Here is a 20,116-nt window from a genome sequence, read left to right on the forward strand (position 1 = left end):
GGATTTATACAGTATTCAAACTTTTTAATATGATGATGTGACACGATTGAGCTGTTTTAGTATTATGAGGTGTCATTTGAGAATATTTATAGCACTGAGGTAACTTTTATGTTACACTTGTGTGTGTGAGATCACCATGGGCCAGTCTAACTTAAAGCATGCATGGCTACCCCAGCAAGACATTATTATTATTAGTAGTAGTAGTAGTAGTAGTAGTAGTCAGTGCAGTTACCGATGCCATAAGATGAGGACTCTGTAGATCTCAGTAGTTTGTCCAATGGTGAGAACTGTCAACAAGTTTAATGTCAAGTATAATGTCATTTTCTATCAGTGTGGATTAGTATTTTACACCACCCTAGCTTGCCTCCCCAATAAAGTCATTGGGTTTAACAGTGCTACTTCATTGTACAAGCTCTGCCTACACCTCTAATGATCACATCTTTGAGGGAAATATGTAGCATTACCCGTTTTTGTATGCATACAGAAACTTGTAGGTTGTTGCTTATGTAGCCTTTATCACATTGTCCTAGCATGAGGTCAGGGTGAAATTGACTCCCACACAGGGTGTGTAGTGTATATGGCGTGCCAGTGGAAATCTTTGTTCCTCCTATGTCCATGAAAATATGACATGTACATGTACAGTGTCACACTATTTAATCATTTATTCTTATCTGAATTTATTGCTATGTTTTGTTGTCAAAGAGCTTCGTTATAAAGAGATAGCACTGCAAAAGCATTAACTTTGTACTTGCAAAGTAGTTCATTAAAAAAGATGCTATTGCTAATGCATAACTATGCTTCTTACATTTTCATGTAGTAGATTAATATATAATGGTGAGATCAGCTGGATATGATTTGTGCGCTCTGTGTGAGTGATGTGTATTGTCACTGCCAGTCATGTCTGAGGGCTTGTGAAAAGTTATCAGTAAATGTACTGCCAGGTCTGCCTTTGGCATTCAGTGAATGCCTGGGTGTGGTAGAGGGAAAGGTCGAACAGTTAGCCTGCTGTGAGCAAGGTTCTGTTGATAGCAACACAGCATATGCGATGAGGCATTTGTTGCTAAATTATATGTAGCACAGTAGAAAATACATAGTTTAAAGATTGTTGATCAAAAGCTAGGGTATAGCATATTGGGTATAACATATGCCAATTTCCAAAACAGTTCTGACCTGTCGAGAGATGGACTGCACAAGACCCCTGAAGGTATCCGACACCAAGACGTTAGCAGCAGATCGTTTAAGTCCTGTAAATTGTGAGTTGGGGACTCCATGGACTGTCCTGCACATCCCAGATACTCGATCGGATCGAAATCTGGGGAATTCGGAGGCCAAGTCAACACTTTGAACCCTTTATCATATTCCTCATACCATTCCTGAGCAAATTTTGCAGTGTGGCAGGGAGCATTATCATGCTGACAGAGGCCACTGCCATTAATGAATACCTTTGCCATGAAGGGGTGTACTTGGCCTGCAACAATGTTTAGATAGGTTGTACATGTCAAAGTAACATCCACATGGACCCAAGGTTTCTGAGAACACAGGATGTTCAGTGACCTCTACTGTCAAGTACTGGTTTGAAAAATGGAAGCAAAACATTCATTCATCTTCAGTAACTGCTTTTTCCTTGTCAGGGTCGCAGTGGATCCGGAGACTATCCCAGAAACACGGGACACAAGAGGGGATACACCCTGAAGGAGATGCCACTCCATTGCAGGGCACCATGGACACACTCATTCACACCAAGCGTTGTCAGATGTTTTTGGAGGTGGGAGGAAACTTCTGGTTTGGAGCAAATCCACTTGGACACTTAGAAAGCATGTGAAACTCCACTGAGGGAACTTAGAGCTGTGAGGTAAAAGACTACCTGCTGAGCAACAATGCTACTTGGATGCAAAACAATTAAAAGCAACTTATGATTTATGGGGCAGTGGTGGTTTCGCGATTAAGGCTCTGGGTTACTGATCGGAAGGTCAGGGGTTCAAGCCCCAGCACTGCCAAGCTACCTCTGTTGGACCCTTGAGCAAGGCCCTTAACACTCTCTGCTCCAGGGACGCTGCATCATGGCAGAACCGGTGCTCTGACCCCAACCTCCTGACTTGCTGGGGTATGTGAAGAAAAGAATTTCACTGTGCTGTATGTGTGATCAATAAAGACTCATTATCATTATGATTTACATTGCTGTATGAAACTTAATGTTGACCTTGGGAACACAATTCCTTTTGATCCACATTTACTTACATCTTGATGAATGAAAAACATTCAGAGCAAAGAAAGGTTGTGTACAAATTTATTAAGAACACAGAAGCAGCAGGACTTGGAACATAGAACCTACTAAAAAGAAATTATACAGTCAATAACAGTCCTAAAGCACATTCCATAAGAATGCATTGTCATTAGAGTTTAACTTAAAGCTTCCTATTTGCTAATTGACTGCCAATGTGTTTTCATGCAAATTATTTTTCAATGTTCAGACCACATTGGTGTAATACATTAAAGAAATTATTGATACATTTCACTTGTTGGACATAAAATGGTCAGTTACTATAAGTACTAGTCTCAGCTACTTGATCATCAGGGATCCATCATAAAGCCACACAACACCCTTCTACCTCACAACCACCAGGAGAAAAGTTTGGTTTCTCTCATAAAAATAAGATCTGACCCTGTATTTGACTGTCTGTAGATTTCATACACATCTTTGTTGAGTTAGAAATGCTGTGAGGCAGCCAAAGTGTAAATCTGGGTTGGTGAATATCTGGTAGATTTATGGTACACTTATTTATTGTAGATTTAGTACTGCAGCGCTGCACCTGGGCAAAGAGGTTCGAGAAATGAGACCAATATGTCTGTCAGCAAGGTATTAAAAAACCCAAATCCTTTATACATAAAACATTTTCAGACTCTTTTTTTTTTTTTTTTTTTTTTAAACACATTTCATTATATTCAGCTGGAAAACCACCATAGATATTTTCCCTACAGTGCTGTATGACTGACATTATTGTAACTAGCACCCTATTGTGGAAGAGCATGGTACAACATAACAATAATAATGGGTTGGAGAACATACATAAGATCTATTTGTAAAAGATTTTAAATAGATTTCCATACTCCATAAGGAATATCCAGAACAGTGAGGTCAGACTAACAGCATTTATGCATATAAAAGGATGAAGCCATTACACACCCATCAGTGAAGGGTCATTGAATGTGGCATCAGGTTTCCATAGATGTCCATGTTGGCACTGCTCTCAATCGGTGTGGCTGGAGGCTGAGGAATGTGGTGGGGTGTGTGTGTGTGTGTGTGTGTGTGTGTGTGTGTGTGTGTGTGTGTGTGTGTGCGCGCGCGCGAGCGAGAGCCTGTATGAGCTAATGTAGTGGCTGTGTCTGTAGTGGTAATGTGTGACTCTAGTGCAGGGACGTTTTGAAGTCGCCAGCTCATGGCTGGGCCTCTGGGTTGACCTCCTTGTCATAAATGTAGCTGCCGACACCACCCGTGTTCACTCCTGAAAGCACCACAATAATACAATCCAGTCGTATGACAAAGGGTCATTTCCACAGACATAAAACAGCCAATAAGCTGAAAAATTTGTTTAGATTATTTCTTAATTATTCATTTTACAGAAGTGCACATGCCTCCTCTCAAAGTTCAGCACTAGACATGTGTTTTCAGAATCCATTTTAAATCGTGCATGCTGAAGAGAATAATGTATTGAACAGCTCCACCTAGAGGGTAAAAATAGATTGTACCTTTTGGCCCGAACAGGACAGCGTAGCATGGTTTATGGCAGTAAGGCTGGCCATCATGCTGACAAAATAAAGCAAATATCAGGATTTGGATACATTTTCTACTAGGGGTTTTACACGTTTAAATTTTCACAGTATGCTTAGCTATCATGGTTTATCAGGGTATTAATCGTCCTTTTAAAAAACACAGTGGTGACAATTAAAGGAAAAGCTTATTATTAATAATTGCAACACCATGTTCTTCTGAGGGTTTGATAGCAGTCATGTATGAGAACATTAAAATATGCTAGGAGTGGCAGAAAATGTACGGTGTATTAAACAGTAGCAGATTTCTATGAGGCTTGTGTCCGTTGTGTGTAGAAATGGGGAAAAGGAGTGAAGGAGGTAAGGGGGGGGTTTGAATAATCCAGGGAGTCACAGCTGGATGAAAACACTGGCAGAAGGAACTTCAGCGGGTAAAAAAAAAAATTTAAAAATTAAAAAAGGGTAGAACTTTACAGATGGAATTGCATTTTGGATTTTGAAAAAGTCAGCGCGGAGGTAACGGAAACCATAACAATCTTATTTTTCACACATTAAAATGAAATATTACGGTTTGTTACAATTGGGCACTTTGTATTAAAAATAACTTCATGCAACTGTAAACATATGGCAGAATCACTGCATAGAACCTTTCAGATCATCCTGCTTCTAAATGACCAAACTGTTAAGAAAAGAAATCACAGTGAGGACACTATGGGTTTATCTGCTCAGTCTTTTGTATTCTTCATCTCCTCACCTCTGCATGACTCCCTGGAGCCAGGGTCTTGCCGCACCTCTCACAGCGCAGGCATGGCCGATGCCAGTCCTTCCCCAGAGACGTCACCTTCTCAGCTGCCAAGACACAATAAAACTTTATTAAGATTCATAATACAAAGTGCTAGACTATACGTTACAAATTTACCCGAGACTGAGCAACCTACCAAAGTAGACCCTCTTATTACACTTGGGGCACATGTTTGCCTCCCCAGAAAAGGTGGTGATACTTCCAGCTGAAAGGAGAAAACAGAAATACAGACAGACACTCAGACTTCAGGCTGTTTTGGTGTTTTTACTGCATACTGAGTATCCAGTAAAGAACGTGTTTGATTATGGCCTCTGGGCTGCAGCTGTGGGAAAAGCTGGGCTCACTGGCCTGGGCAACTCCCCAGAGGGACTGAGTTTATGTGAACACAGTCTAAGCAATTCTTTTTGTACCTTTAGAAGGAGGTCTGCTGGGTGCTGGGAACCGCTTCTCTTCAAGTTTGGGTGCAGAGTCCACAGTAACCGGGGCTGGGTCTTTGTTTATGGGTGCCTCATACACATAAGAGCCTGCACCACCAATGTTAACACCTGCACAAGCACACAAATGAAAACACAATAAAAGCATAAAGTTAAACATCTTTCATATTTTAGTTCTGGTTCAGTTTACTTTGGAAAAGCCCATCTATGTCCCTAAATATTTCAATCCAAAAAGTGTTGTCATTATTAATAAATTCACTAACATCCAACGTCAATTTAGCAAACATCTAACATGCATTGTCCAGCAGAGGGCCCTCTGTCATACAAAACTGCACAGACAGCCATTTATCTTTTGTGATCAGCAGATAACCTGCAACAACTCTGAACAGGTGGAATGAAATTCATTTATTTTAATACTTAAATTCATTACTTCCTTTTACAGACGGGTGAAAGCTCAGTCTACTCACTCAGAATTTACTGAATCTGTTTTACTGAAGACTGCCTAAATCCTCTGCTTACAATTTGAACACGGTTTTCATACATTTGAAAGTGCAAGCATTATATCCTGCAATAACTGATTAGAGCTACTGGCAATTGCAGCCATTTTAAAACCAAACGCAGACACTCTGAAAAGTTCAAAGCTTCAACAACTGAAGTAGTACGATACAATAAGTGTTCATATTAAGTGCATTACTCCTGTATAGGCACACATCAATAGGTTACTGGTATCAGGTTTCAGTCCAGCACCATGCTCATTTACTCTTACAGTGAAGAAAAAAAAAAAAAAGGTCTGATACCATCCAAATACTGTGTGGTATTGGGTGAAGTGGGTGTCTTCATCTAGTGTATACTGTCACACTAATGAACAGAGCAGAAAGAGACAGCAATCTTAAAATATTCCACAGTTACAATTAATGATGGTGATCAAAGCAATCCGTGCTGTGAGAAAATATTAAGAGGAAATGCTTCAGCATCTGCCTACAATACAAGCAACTAGATGAAACATCTAGAGAATATGAAGGTCTGAATGCAAATCTGAATGTGCAGAGCAGTATCAGTGTATTTGTGAGCATGGAGCAGGAAAGCATGCAGAGAAATGGTCACATGTGAGAACACTTCAGCTCTGCGAGCACTGAGACATGCAGGCTTTAGGTCTCCACTTTACTTGTGAATCAAGGTGCAATTCATGGCACCTTGTGCCAAGTACCACACTCACTGCTACTGCTCTGAATGCTCAGGTTCGCCTCTCCCACAGTCTCTATTAAAGCTACTGTCTAAATGCAAGAACATCTCAAACATAAAATTCAGAATGAGGGGTTCAGTGCTGGCAGCATACAGCAACAACCAACATAAACAAAGATCAATAAAATTTCCCATGATGCCCCGATTGCTTACTATCAAGTAGGATATTCATTTCATTCTCAGTATCAGAGTCTTTATCAATAAGCATCAGTATGTACTCAATCATACATGGTAATAAAAAGGTATTAAAATAGTACTGATGCATTGATTATGTCACTACTGGTTTTTGTATGTGGTCATGAATTCAGTTCTCACCTTTTGGCCCAAAGAGGGCAGCATAGCAGGGCTTGTGACAAAAGGGTTTCCCACCATGCTGCAAAAAAGAGGCAGAAGAATGTGAGCAAGGCATGAATTAAAACCTGGCAGCTGTTTACAACAATATCTCCACCTGTTATAAGTATGATGGTGTCTGAAGTCTTAAATCTACTTGTGTGCACTTGAGTGCAAGTTTTTGTTTGCTGTGGCTTTCATTTAGCTAGATACTCAGTTTCCATTGGAATCTCTTAATAACCAATCCATTTGGGTTTAAAAGCCAAACAAAGGCTTGTTGTCCCGTCACATCGGCTCCCCTTTCTCGATACCTCTGTTAACAGTTACTAGGGTTCTGTTGATTCATAAACTAGAACAAGCAGGTGTGTGCTGAATATGAATAACCTTCACTTCTATGACTGGGGAGAGGCTGGGATGTAGTCATCATGGAAACAACTATTGGCCAGCTGTGAGAGGATGTCAGGAGGAAATCATGAACAAGGCCAGTGGCCCGGTCAGCAGATGTCTGCTGGGAAAAATTGCAAAAATGCCTACAATCTCACTATACCAGATAGTTATACCACACATGGTCAAGACTGAGAAAGGGCAGATTCTTACTCCTCAGGACTACTGAACAGGGTAAATACTGTAAGTGCAAGTCCATTTCCATTGCACACTGTTAATGCCATCAATAAGACTCTGGTGCAATGGCTTTCCCAGCCTACCACTCAACACAGGGATTCATTTCATTTGGAGCCTGCCTGCTTTCTCTACAGATACCAGTGAGATGAATTAGGAGGTCCCAGCCCACTCACTTCCCACAACCTAATACCAAAGTCTTTGCCATGGTTTTTCCATCAGAAACCCAACCCCAGGTTTTCCAAGAGCACAGTCTCATGAACCCCCAAAGTCCTTCAAGAGCAGAATGTCTTATAACTGAACTTTTGGATGCCAAACCACAGCACAGTAATATCTAGAAGATTGTTTCCCATTATGACACAACCTATCCACCTAGAACCATCCATCCAACCATTTTCTGTACCACTTATTCTGCACAGGGTCACAGGGAGCCTGGAGCCCATCCCAGGGGACATCTCTAAAGTGCACTGAAGAAAGGTATAGTGCCATCAGTCTTAAAGTGGAAAACATATCCTATAGTCATGATTGTTGATACTCTCATTTCCAGAACAGTGGGGCTCAAAGAGACACATTCTTACCATGGCCAGATAAGCTCCACATCTGTCACAGGGGTTGACAAATTAGTAGCCTGGGGTGAATTTTTATTTATTTTTTTAATTATCTGACAGGTGACAAGTAGGCTACTAATATGGCAGTCACCAGGATTTCTTCTCCTGCCCCTTAGTTGGATAATAAAACCTGCATTGTGGTGTAGTGGGTAATGTTGCCACCTCATAGCTCCAGGGTCCCTCATTAAATCCAGAGCTTGGGATTCTGTCTTTATGGAGTTACCCCATGTTCCCCTCACAAAAACCATGCCCCTAGGTGGACTGGCTACACCAAACTGCACCTAGTTTGGAATAGGCTCTGGATCCACCGTGACTCTGACCAGGATAAAACAGTTACTGAATATGACTAACTGAATGAAAGTATTTTCTTTCATTTCATTTTCACCACCTGCTGCATTACAGACATCAACAGAAGATGCATTATGGCTGTTGGTAAGAACTAATCTTGAGTAGTTGGATAACTAATGACAATCGGACTAACAGTTTAAATTACATTAGCTGCTTTCCCAGGCAGTCAAAACATAGCGAATTGGGCAACCACATTTGAGCACAAATTCAAGATGGACTACAGAAGTTACTGATGTGACCTCGCCTGGACTGAAAGTACAAAATACCCTCACTGAGAGATTACAGATGCAGGCTAGCATTCAGCTGGGGATGGTAGAGGCCCTGTTTATACATTAAATGCAAATATAAAAGTGTATCTGGCCCGACACCCCACACACACAGATCATGTTCCCAGGGGCCTGAAGCCCTCTCCCTCTTCAAACAGACCAGTCTTGCCTTAGCCCCAAAGCCTCTGAAGCAAATACAATTTATCAGAATAACAACATGTACCATACACATGATACAAGACACATTTGCTGTGCCTCAAATTTATACAATGAAGTGATGTCATTTTATTCATATGATCGTTTAGTGATATGATAATTTTTACTGTAGGTATAATACTCAAATTAGTTGTTTGCACATTTGTTTTTGAAAAGTTGATAAATTGGCAATATCCTACCAGTAATTGTTTAAAAACAGAACTAAGAAAATGAAATACAGCTTTAAGCCCAAGTGTTAAAAAGGATGTTCTCCCACTGCTTCAGGGGTTTCCTCCGGGTACTCTGGTTTCCTCCCCTATTCCAAAGACATGCGCTGTAGGCTGACTGGCATTTCCAAATTGTCCATAGTGTGTGAATAGGTGTAGGATAGTGCATGTGATTGTGATAAGTGGTATGGAATATGGATGGAAGTGTTAAATATTGCTGTATAAATGATGAGGTTTGTGCACTCTAGGTAATCAAATACTCAGTTAACCTTTAGAGGTGCAAGTATTCTACTAGTAAGATGACCATTCAACTGTCATAAAGTTGGGGAGAAAAAGGAAAAGCAATCGATCTGTATTTTGCTAGAGAGCATCCAATATGCCACACCAAACTGTCCAGTAGCATCTGACTCAAGCACATACCAAAAAATAATCACAGCAGACTCTGACAAGAACAAACACTTTGAAACAGTGATTCAGTCAGATCAGAAAACAATTCACAGCCTATAACAAAATGACAGTGAGGTTTATGCTACATCATCAAAATTAAGCAGAAAGGACATCCCTAGCTTTGACTTCTTCATAAGGATGTACTTACAGGCAGATATTTCCAGGACTGATTAAGGTGGATTTGATAGAGACTGTAACAAAGGAAACAAAAAATGGTACACACTATGGCCACACCATCATATACACTCACCAAAATTCTGACCCTACCATCTGTGTGCCTCAGTAGTAATTGAGATTCATCAGTCCAGGCCACGTTTTTCCAGTCTTCAACTGTTCCGTTTTGGTGAGCCTGTGCCCACTACAGCCTCAGTTTTCTGATCTTGGCTGACAGGAGTCGAACCAGATATGGGCTTCCGCTGTTGTGGCATACCCACCTCAGTTACCGTAGCCTTTCTGTCAGCTCGAACCAGTCTGGCCATTCGCCGCTGAACTCCCTCATCAACAAGGCATTTCCGTCCACAGAACTGCCGCTCACTGGATGGTTTTTTTTTTTTTTTTTTTTTTTTTTAAATAAAATTGTACCATTCTGAGTAAACTCTAGAGACTGTTGAGGGTCAAATTCCCAGGAGATCAGAAGTTCTAGAAATACTCAAACCATCCCATCTGTCACCAACAATCATGCCATGGTCAAAATCACTGAGATCACATTTTTTCCCCCATTCTGATGGATGATGTGAACATTGTACTTCTGCCATACGATTGACTGCTTAGGTATTTGTATGAATGGGTAGGTGTACAGGTGTTCCTAATAAAGTGCTCAGTGAGTGTAGATACTGTCAAAAAACAGCTTTACAAAAATCCAAAAAGTGGATTTCTGCTTAGAAGCCTAAGGAGCGAGCCAGAGGTGACAGTGTAACCAGATGATATGAGGAAGAAACCTTGAGAGGAACCAGACTCAAAAGGGAACCCATCCTCTTCTGGCTGACACCCGATAGTGGGATTATAAGTCATCACTTCTACAACTGTACACTATAAAGGCAAACAGTACTAAGTGTGTTGAAGGGATGTTCAACATGTTCAATATCAGCATAATAGTCTTTATGATTACAATACAATTTATTTAAAAAATAAATAAATACACACACTAATATATATATAAATTGTTTTCCTGGGGGTACGGTGGCTTAGTGGTTAGCATGTTTGCTTCACACCTCCAGAGTCGGGAGGTCGATTCCTGCCACAGCCCTGTGTGTGCGCGGAGTTTGCATGTTTTCCCTGTGCTGTGGGGGTTTCCTCTGGGTACTCTGGTTTGCTCCCCCAGTCCAAAGACATGCATGGTAGGCTGATTGGCATTTCCAAAGTGTCAGTAGTGTATGAATGGGTGTGAGAAAGTGTATGTGATCGTGCCTGCGATAGGGTGACACCCCATCCAGGGTGTACCCACCCTGTGCCCCATGCACCTTGGGATAGGCTCCAGGTTCACCGCAACCCTGTAGGATATGCTGTATAGAAGATGGATGGATGTTTTTTCCTCTGAAAACATTTTAGGATGTCTTATATTCTGGTGTGATCGAGCTAACAAAGTAGTTTTTCCCTGCTACCCTGGGAAAATGGTAACATGGACCCTTCAATGTGCTCCTGTACACAGTACATGCTGTAAACACTCACCTCAGCGTGGCCTCCTGCTGTCAGGGTTTTGCTGCAGCGTTCACACTTCAGGCAAAATTTGTGCCAGTCCTTCCCCAGAGAGGTCACCTTTTCAGCTAGTGGAGCGAGAGAGAGGAAAGGAAGGAGAACAGAAAGAGACCAGGCAAGAGAAAAGTATAGATGTTAATAATTCTTAATAGACCCATCAGCAAGCCAAAGTGGTTACTCTACCCATTTCCTTAAATCCTAAGAATGAAGCTCCTTTGGCTATATTCCAGAATTTTATGATTTACATTGTGCTTTAGTGAGATGATAAAACCTTGTAAATGTGGTTTCCTGCACTTTATCAAAAGCCATTTTTGGCACCGCTGTAGAGGAAGTACTTAAAATAAGTACATTGCTAAGCAATGTTGGTGATTTTGACAACGTCTGTCAAAATGGCCTATCCTAGTTCCTCCATCGAAATGTGAAACATGTCACATCTTCAGAGAGGAAGTGCTGTTTTTTTTTTTTTGTTTGTTTGTTTGTTTGTTTTTTTTTTAAATCAATTGTAGCACCTTTAAATTTTCAATAAAGAAATCAAATTCGATAAATCTGCTCCAGGCATCTTGTTTGCTTGGTAATTCAACAGATAGCAATGAACAGAACTCTATCCTTGTCTGAGATTCTCAAATTCAGTCTACCCCAGGGACATAGGGTGCAAGACACCGATACACCCAGATGGGATGCCAGTCCATCAAACACTTATAAAATGTCCCCTTGGAGTGAAGAGTAGCTAATCCACCTGCTGGTATTTTCCCATAGAACCCAGAGGGAACCATTATAGACAGAGATCCCACACAAACAGTAACCAGGGGTAAGGATTGAAACTCAGACCCTGGAGCTCTGAAGCAACCAGATTACCTGCTGTACCACTTAATATGAAACTCTGTATGGCTAAATTCTTTGGAAATGGTTGGCTATTATAGAGCCAATGGGGTTCAAAAGTCTGAGAGCACAAGTGAAAATGCTTCTACTTTGCATTCTTTTCTAATTGAATACGACAATTTTCATTCCAAATTATTACTGACAACAGCTTTAATTAAAAGCAAAATCTTTGAAATATTTGCATGAATTTCAGAGTTTTAATATTTGGTACATCCCCTTTCTGCTTTAATGACAGTGTGCACTCAAGCTGATATGAACTTCACAAGTTTTTGTAAAACCTTACGATCCATTTTAGAGCAAATCCATCAGTGTAAAGTCTGAACACATGCTTCAATAAAAGACATGAGGAAAATCTGATCTTTTATACAAATCAGTTAACATGGTCAATATCACACATTTGCTTACATGTAAATAGGGACCTAGAAATAGTGCAGAATCTTGAATATTGAACAGTCAAGATATTGAACATTTACTTTGTGTTAAATATGCCAAATTTCTAAAACCTGCAGGTTATTTCCAATTTCAATTAAATAATAATAATAAAAAAAATTACAAATAAAAAATAAAAGATTTTCACTGTGGTCTCAGATCTTTGGACCCCACTGTATGTTCATAATCTATATAAAGTGGTAGTGCACCATTTAACATTTTTTTTTTTTTTTAAATGGAAATTGCCTTGTTGTTGCAGCTGTAGCTTTGTTTTTGCATCATGTACACCAACACTTCTCCTGCTGATACACTTGAATGCAAAATTGAAGCTGCAGCTGGACAGCCAAGTTGTCAACGTCTCATTCTGAATCTTTTGTATCCTAATCACCTCATTTCCTCTAGACGGTTTCTGTCCCTTCAGGAGTGTCCCAAGTGGCATAACCCCAGTCCTAAGAATACTCCTTCCCATTATAAATCTCCTCTTGTTCACAATGCAGAATGGAATCATGCTGGGGCAGCTTGCGTCCACCAGCGGAAACACCTCCTCTTATCAGACCCGGGCACAACCGGTCAAAGAGGGCAAGCTATTTCCTCCAGGTCTCTCCTCTTCCGTAGCTTTTCTGCCTGAACAGGGAGTATTGTTTTAGGTCCATCAGTCCCACTGCCTCCCCAGACTCTCTCGTGGGAGCAGCTCAGGGGAACAGGGATCATTTTCATGTTGAAACAAAATGAATCACAGCACCAAATAAAAAAAAAAAAATAAAAAAAAGGGGGGCTGGACTCCAGCAAGGGCATGGTAATAATGCACCTACTATATTGCAGATACTCCATGACTACAAAGCTACACCTGTTGTCTAAAGATTCAGTGGAAGTACAACAGTTCCCCACAGCACAAATTATTGCTAATAAAACAAGAGGCTAATCTGTTTACTGAGCCATTAGAAGTGAGACATGATGCAGGGCCAGGCCTAAGAAGACCAAGTGGGAGAAAAAGCAGACATAGACTTGTAGTTAAAAGTTATTGTGGTTATTGTGACCAGACCAGAGGTCGTCTGAGTGTTTGTACAATGCAGCAAATACTGTCTCAGCTGGCCCCCATCCAGTTACTTATACATATGTCAGGCTGCACTAGCTGCATAAATACATCATTTCAGTTATATCCAAAGAGCCCGGCGGTCACCATGAGTCATCTTCATGCCAGATAATGATGTCCCCATCACTGGGGACACTGTAGTAGTTAGAATTGCATTATGGAGTCATGTTTCCTGGAATGAAGGACACCAATGCACAGGACACCAATGAAGCAGCATGTAAGATTATCCATGGGGGGATATCAGGCTTTATCTAGTGTAGTGGATAGAGCACAACATGCATACCTGATTACAGACAAATTCTTGTGCTGCATGCCGCACATATATTACTGTTTATTAAAAGTATGAGCTAGCGTTAAAGTTTCTTCTGTTGCATATCAAATAAAAGCAAATATCTAAACATGAATACATTATCCCATATAAGAGGTTGTTATCCCTGTTAGAGACTCTTTTAGTGCAAACAGTTTCACCATTATCCTGACTCTCATTCGTTCATTTGACACTGGAACATTTTCACAGATTTAGCAACTACTTTAATTGTGGTTACGTTTGTGTGTGTGGTCTGTGATAATCCAAGTAGGGGAATCGTTTAAGAGGTGTATTTAAGTGGGTAATGGGGAGAGGAGAAATCGCAGGGCGCTGGTAGTTTACAGAGGCTCTTTACAGGGCTCACTGAAAGGAGGATCTTTTTCTGGTAGGCTAATCGCTTTTCCGTGATTATCAACAGCAAGTCGGCAACCCAACAACCTACGCCAGAGAGACTGAGGAAAAACAAGAGGGAGGCTGGGAAAAATACAATTCTTGGTTTTTGACCCTGCATTTAGCGAATGGATAATGTGTAATCACAGGCAAATACAAGCAGGGCCTCAAACAATATTTGCAAAGCTGAACTCATCAGACCTTCCAATCCCAGCTCTGACTTCTGTTCTGAATGCATGCCAGCTGGGCCCATACAGCATTCCAGTTATAGGGCACTGATTACTGCATGATCTGCTCATCTCATAGGTCAGGATGTGGGACTAAACCTCCCCTGCACAAACATGGAAGAGGCCTGACAGTACAGTTATAGCATAAATAACCGACAAAACTGTGAGCCATTCCAGTGCTTCCTCTCCAGTCTTATTATTAACAGCACGTTCGCTCTGAAATAACATTATCCGCTTTAACAGCTGTGCCGCTTCTGATCTATGAAGGCACTCCCGACTAAGCTCCATGGCCTTAACCTAATTTAGAGGAGACATGCTACTAATATCTCCAAACAAATCATAAATTTGTCAGTGGAGTGTGAGCTCCAGTTAGAGTTGTTTTATGAACGCAGGCGTTATACAGCAGTAGCACTGGGTGTGGCAGGAAATCTCTGGTGTGCAGATGTGTCTGGCCTTCTCAGGCTGATGCAAAGGGCTCTTCAAACCTGGCTACAGAAGACCACTGTGGTGCCAGCCAAGGTGGGGTTTCCTCACTGAGGGAAAGTCACCATAACAGGCCCTTGTGCAAGCGTTACTTATGTAGGACCCTATGATTATCACAATATGGAATCGGCAAACTAAGACAGAAAAAACAGCCTTCAGAAATGAACAGAAGGCTGCACAAAATTTCTGAACATTAACCATTTTGAGCGATTGGAGAAGTTTACATGTTTCCCAAACCAACTAGAACGTTCCATAATAATGGACAAAATTAACATGCTCAATGAGCTACCATATTCACATACAACAAAAATAAATAAATAATTGAGAGTTACTGTAATAGTTTCTTGCCAAATTTTAACAGTTAGCCAATACTGTACAGTTATTTTATCAAACATTAAACCTTTGCATGATCACAGTTTGTGTTTTCACAACATGCAACATCAACAGTATTCATTACAGAGAACATGAAAAATAATCAGCAAAGTTATACAAAGACCAACATGCATGCTTATATAAATTACTGTTAAACTCGAATTACATCAGGCTGATTCACAAAACGCTTCATGTACAAATGGTAGTATGTTGCCAAATAATGAGGTAGGTGTGTGATGACTGACGCATGGAATAGGCATAAAGCCCCCCCCCCGCCTTCCTTGGCTACATTCAAATATAGCAAAGTAAGCATGAAAGAAATATTTAAATAAGCTCAAAGATAACAGAATTTCTAAATATAATTGCCACCCTACATAAAGGGAGCGCTGAAGACAATTAATGAGAAATGTGGCTTTTTGGCCTTTCACTTGAAAAGCAGCAGCCTCCCACTAACACTTACAACAGCTGTAGCACAGTTACAGAATCTTTTACCAATAAAGGAAGAAACAAAATAATAAAACGTTCGCTTGAACCATTTAAAATGCCTCCTCAAACACAGTGGTTTACCACTTCCATTTTAAACAGGATACATGATGTGTAGAAGCCGATTTGAAAAGACCGTTTGGGACAGCAGGTTGTACATAAAGAGGACGCATGGTCAAATCTGCCCCCTGTTTTACAACCCCACAGCTCATTTCAATCCCGAACATGCTAACAGTTAGTAAATGGAAAGTCTTAATAGTTCTTAAAACACTTCCTTTCTTGTTTTCCTGGTGCCAAGCTGTAAAGAGATGAAATAACTCAAAAGCACCGACTTTCTAATAGATTATAAGGAATATCAAATCTTACATTCAGAAGTCAGTATGTAAAATTAAAGAATACTGTGTTACTTTAGATGTCCAGCAGTATTTAAACAGAATATGGATCTTCTCTCCAGCAAACTCAAGTAGTTATGTTTTACAGCAATAAGGCTGCGAAGGTCTTGGGAGAACTCTTTGCTTTTACCCATCATGAGAGGTTTCTTGTGTGACACCTTGGTAACGAAAAGTTTTTTTTTTATAGATGATCAATTTACTAACCCAGTTGATATTAATCTAAACAGATAGGAGGTATAATTACATACGGATTTCAGCTGGTTCCTTGCCTTACAGTACCTTGCCATGGAGAACTGCTTTTTCTTAGCGTGTTTTTTCCTGTGTCATTCCACTTTAATACACATAACTTTATTTATGTAATTTAATGTTTGGATTTATTTATAGGTGTGGATTTCTTGAGTTAATACCAAAGTCTGGTGAAAATTTCATGTGAATAGCCTCATAGGAAATATATTTACTGAAAAAAAAAAAAATGTTGATGCGTTCAATACTTATTACCCCCACTGTATGTGTGTATAATATAATATTATATAATATAATAAGGGTGGAAACCTTTCAGAAATTCCATCATCAGACATTAAGGGTAAGACAGGGAGGAGTGGGACACACCCCAGAGACCACAGCTGCCATGATTTCAGCTGGATGCTAATATTAGCACACTGTTTAACTGATCCAGCCCAGCACCCCATGACGCAGACAAAACCATTGGGTCTAGGGTTTTGTAAAATCTAGCATATCCACAGCCTGAACCATGTACAGAAACAATGCCTCTACGCACAGCACTGTAGATGAAGAGAGAAAAAAAAAAGGCCAATTAGAAATCGGACCCTGACAAAATAAAACAATCCAGTGTCAAGACCCCTGTGACTTCCAGTTTAAACCTGGCGTAATTATGCAAATACCAAAACCAAACGGTCTCTTGAGGGACATTGCTTATTCGAGTATAAAGGATGAACGGCTGTAAGGCTGCGATTGCTGTTATATAACCCTGATTCCATTCACCTAATTGATTTTATTACATGACAGCGTGACTGACAGGATGAGTTACAGTTTAATATCCGAGAATAAAGTTCACCACACAGATAATGTACCATTGGATCACTATATAAATAAGATCAATGAAAAGGGTCCTACAGAAAGGATGGATATATTAAATGGTCCTGCATGGTCAGACTGCAAGGGAAGTAAATCAGGAAGGACATTAGAGTACAGTGCTAATGGATCATTCATTTTGTGAAAAGTGCCTTTTCAATCCAGTACAAAAATGTCTGACACTGGACTAAACCTCATCCAATGAGGACTTTTGTATGAAAATGACATGAAAAAACAAACAGTCGTTATGGGGGTTCTCCAGTAAAACAGTAACAACATTAAACACATGACTCTGTCTGAGAGGTGTATTCATATAACTGCTGCTTTCGTGTCAACATTAGCTAATACGACTGAAAAACGAAAAATAAAAATGAAGAAAGATTACAAGACACTGCAAGTCAGTCGTGTGTGTGAGTACTCCTCTCGTTCACACTTGATAAAGTAAACAGAGGTTTGTACTTTAAAGAGCAGAGATGTACATCTGGTGTCAGTTCTGCATGAAATGTCGTCAGTGTAAAGTGTAAAGTGAACGCACCTCATCAGCTAATAGCAGAAAGTATTTTTCTCAAGTGCTGAGGTGATTTACGAGTGACTTGAATGTCTAGGGAGCGATATTGAGCCCTGTGGAGATTTGACAGATTTGTATTCCAGCCTTCTTTAATTCAGCTTTTTGTATTGAAGCGGCACAAAAGCGAGACACAAAGATGAAGCCACCTTACATTTGGACTCTGTCCAGTAACCGATATTAAACGTGTTCAGACTCAAAATTCCGTTTAAAATTTGGGAAAGAAATTTCATTGAATAAACTTACCAAAATAGACTGTTTTCTCGCATTTTGGACACTTTGACGCCATGCTTGTTTCCTGTTTTTAAAGCAGATACTGCTGTTTGGTGCTCAGCTTCAATATTCGGCTTTTCTCAGGCGCGCGCCAGAAGCATTTCGCTGGAGCATCCCGCTTCGAGGCTCTATATTTGCATAGCTCCGCCCATCAGACGTAACAGATTGAACGCTCCGCCCACATTTCCGCTGTGCTCATAGGTCCGGCGACCTGTCAATCACAGTGTGCTTGCCGGTCTGGGACATCCACAGAGAGGGCCGAGGAGAGGGGTCTGTGTCTCCCTGTTTTTCCATCCTTGAGCTGGTGTGCAACAAAAGCTCCTTTCACTGCTCATGAATAGAGATTCTTCAGGACAGGCCAGACCCGTTAGCAGTGTGAAATCTTTCAGAATGACATTGGCACGTCCTAGTCATGCTTAGATCACTTCCTTACTTGTTTTCCTAGGGTCAGACTGTAAAACTGGTCATTTGTAGGACTCCCTTGTGCAATTTTTCCACTGGTCACAAATAACCATCCTTTTTTAAACCAACTTTTTTTTCTTTTTTTTTTTGTCTATGCTTCCAATTCTTTTATCATTCTTTATCATTCAGCAAAAAAAAGAAAGAAAAGAAGTGTTACCATAGTGTGAAACTGTTAATGTTCCTATTCACACACCCACATGCTGTCTGATGACACTGAGCAGATCCTAGCATCATTCTGTAGATAAATTTAACACGTCCTGTTTCTCAGCTATCTCAAACCGTGAGATAGGGTAAACCGTTAAGTCACTATTTTAAAAAACTTCCCACCAAAGTAAAATCTACACATCTGCTTTGACTATTTGACTGTCTACAGATAAGTCTCTGTGGTGTTTACAGCTTTGCAGTGCCAGGGGTTTCCGAGTCAGTAAGCTTGCTGTGATTGCAGCTTTGTGTGGCTTGGTAACCGAGACACTTGCTGCATAAGCATTGTAGGGCAGAATTTCTCCCTAAGCAGGCAATAAATACTGATTTGGGACGCAAGTAAATAAATACTTAAATGAAGAAACATTAACCCTGGACATAATATTTAGGCTAGCTGCATATTATGCTGCAATATATGTTTTTAGGCCGCTAAAATAAGTTTGAATTTTTCGGTGAAATGTGTATAGCATGCTTCACTGATACCTCTTTTCATTTGTGTCCTTATCCACAGACCTAAGAGCCAAACGGTGCTGAAGCCTCCCTGTCCTAACTGATTACACGCTATTTTTCCTGGGACAACAGCCCAGAGCAAGTGAACGTTTATGCTAACTATGGATTTCCAGCGCTGTTCTCTTTGCAGGCTCCACCTAAATCCACACTACATAGCATCACTCAGCAAGAGGGCCACATTAGGATTCATGTGGCATTTGGAACATCTGCATCCTTAATGTATATGTGCATGTTTACACAATGATACTCAAAATAGTCAGGGAATTTTAAGGGTGTGGTTGTTTGCATGTGTCCCTTTGCCATTAAATGAGAGTGAGTAAGAGAGAAAAAGAGAGAAAGAGAAGACAGAGAGCGACAGAGAGAACTACAATTTTAGTTTTGAATACTTTGTTTAAAAAAAAAAGAAGAAGAGGATATTGGTGTTTATTTTAACAGCACAGTTCACTATGGAGAGACCAAAAGTAGAAGAGCTATTATCAGACCTTTGAGAGAGCGTTAGAAACCAACTATCTGGGTGGAGAGCAGCACTGTCTGTTGTAGGTTGATAATAGCCTACACAGGTCAGATTAACAACTTTCCAAATTTCATTATTAGAGAGAGAGACGACTTTTCAAGATATTGTCACGAGTTGTCATTTATAGCAATAAAAAGGGGACATTCTATTCATCTTATATTATAGTCAGAAAAAATACAACAATCAAAAAAGAATCTTTTTATTAGAAGCAGACAAGTCCTAGTTTTCATGGTTTTCTGACTCTATGCCTAAGATATCAATGCACTCTTAGAGAGTAAATCTCTCTCATCTTCCCCCATTCCGAACACATGGCTCTGTCACAGCTTCCACCCAGTAGAAATGGCTACTCTCTCAGCACACATCCTTCCTCAGGGAGCTGCCCTCTCCTCCAGAACCTCACGCTCTTGCTTGGCTAATCTGGGCCACTATATTTAGCCTGGATATTTACAAATCTGTCATATCAT

At 40.4% G+C, this 20,116-nt stretch overlaps 1 protein-coding gene and 1 long non-coding RNA gene across 3 annotated transcripts in view; one reads left to right on the forward strand and one right to left on the reverse strand.

The window, feature by feature from the left end:
- The window catches only part of LOC128633556 (uncharacterized), a 21,941-nt gene extending 19,020 nt beyond the window's left edge, over nucleotides 1–2,921 (forward strand). For both annotated transcript variants that reach the window (XR_008396961.1, XR_008396960.1), the window contains exon 4: nucleotides 1,632–2,921. This is a non-coding gene — a long non-coding RNA (uncharacterized LOC128633556). The remainder of the gene's footprint in view (nucleotides 1–1,631) is intronic.
- Nucleotides 2,271–18,096, reverse strand: crip2 (cysteine-rich protein 2). Its single transcript, XM_017475704.3, has 8 exons — nucleotides 17,939–18,096; nucleotides 10,954–11,048; nucleotides 6,562–6,619; nucleotides 4,981–5,115; nucleotides 4,707–4,775; nucleotides 4,523–4,617; nucleotides 3,748–3,805; nucleotides 2,271–3,503 (listed from the first exon to the last, which is right to left on the reverse strand). Exons 1-8 carry the CDS (start codon nucleotides 17,979–17,981, stop codon nucleotides 3,436–3,438), a joined length of 621 nt encoding a protein of 206 aa, XP_017331193.1. The 5' UTR covers nucleotides 17,982–18,096; the 3' UTR covers nucleotides 2,271–3,435.
- Between the last annotated feature and the right edge of the window lie 2,020 nt (nucleotides 18,097–20,116).

Source organism: Ictalurus punctatus, chromosome 9 (assembly GCF_001660625.3).
Source record: "Ictalurus punctatus breed USDA103 chromosome 9, Coco_2.0, whole genome shotgun sequence".
NCBI lineage: Eukaryota > Metazoa > Chordata > Actinopteri > Siluriformes > Ictaluridae > Ictalurus > Ictalurus punctatus.

What these genes read in the sequence shown, in the direction of transcription:
- crip2 (XM_017475704.3), bottom strand. Translation starts at nt 17,981, where the DNA reads ATGGCGTCAAAGTGTCCAAAATGCGAGAAAACAGTCTATTTTG. An exon ending in CAGCAGGAGGCCACGCTGAG is followed by an intron (nt 6,620 to 10,953) that starts GTGAGTGTTTAC and finishes TCTTTTTTGCAG; the next exon opens with CATGGTGGGAAACCCTTTTG. An exon ending in TAATAAGAGGGTCTACTTTG is followed by an intron (nt 4,618 to 4,706) that starts GTAGGTTGCTCA and finishes GTGTCTTGGCAG; the next exon opens with CTGAGAAGGTGACGTCTCTG.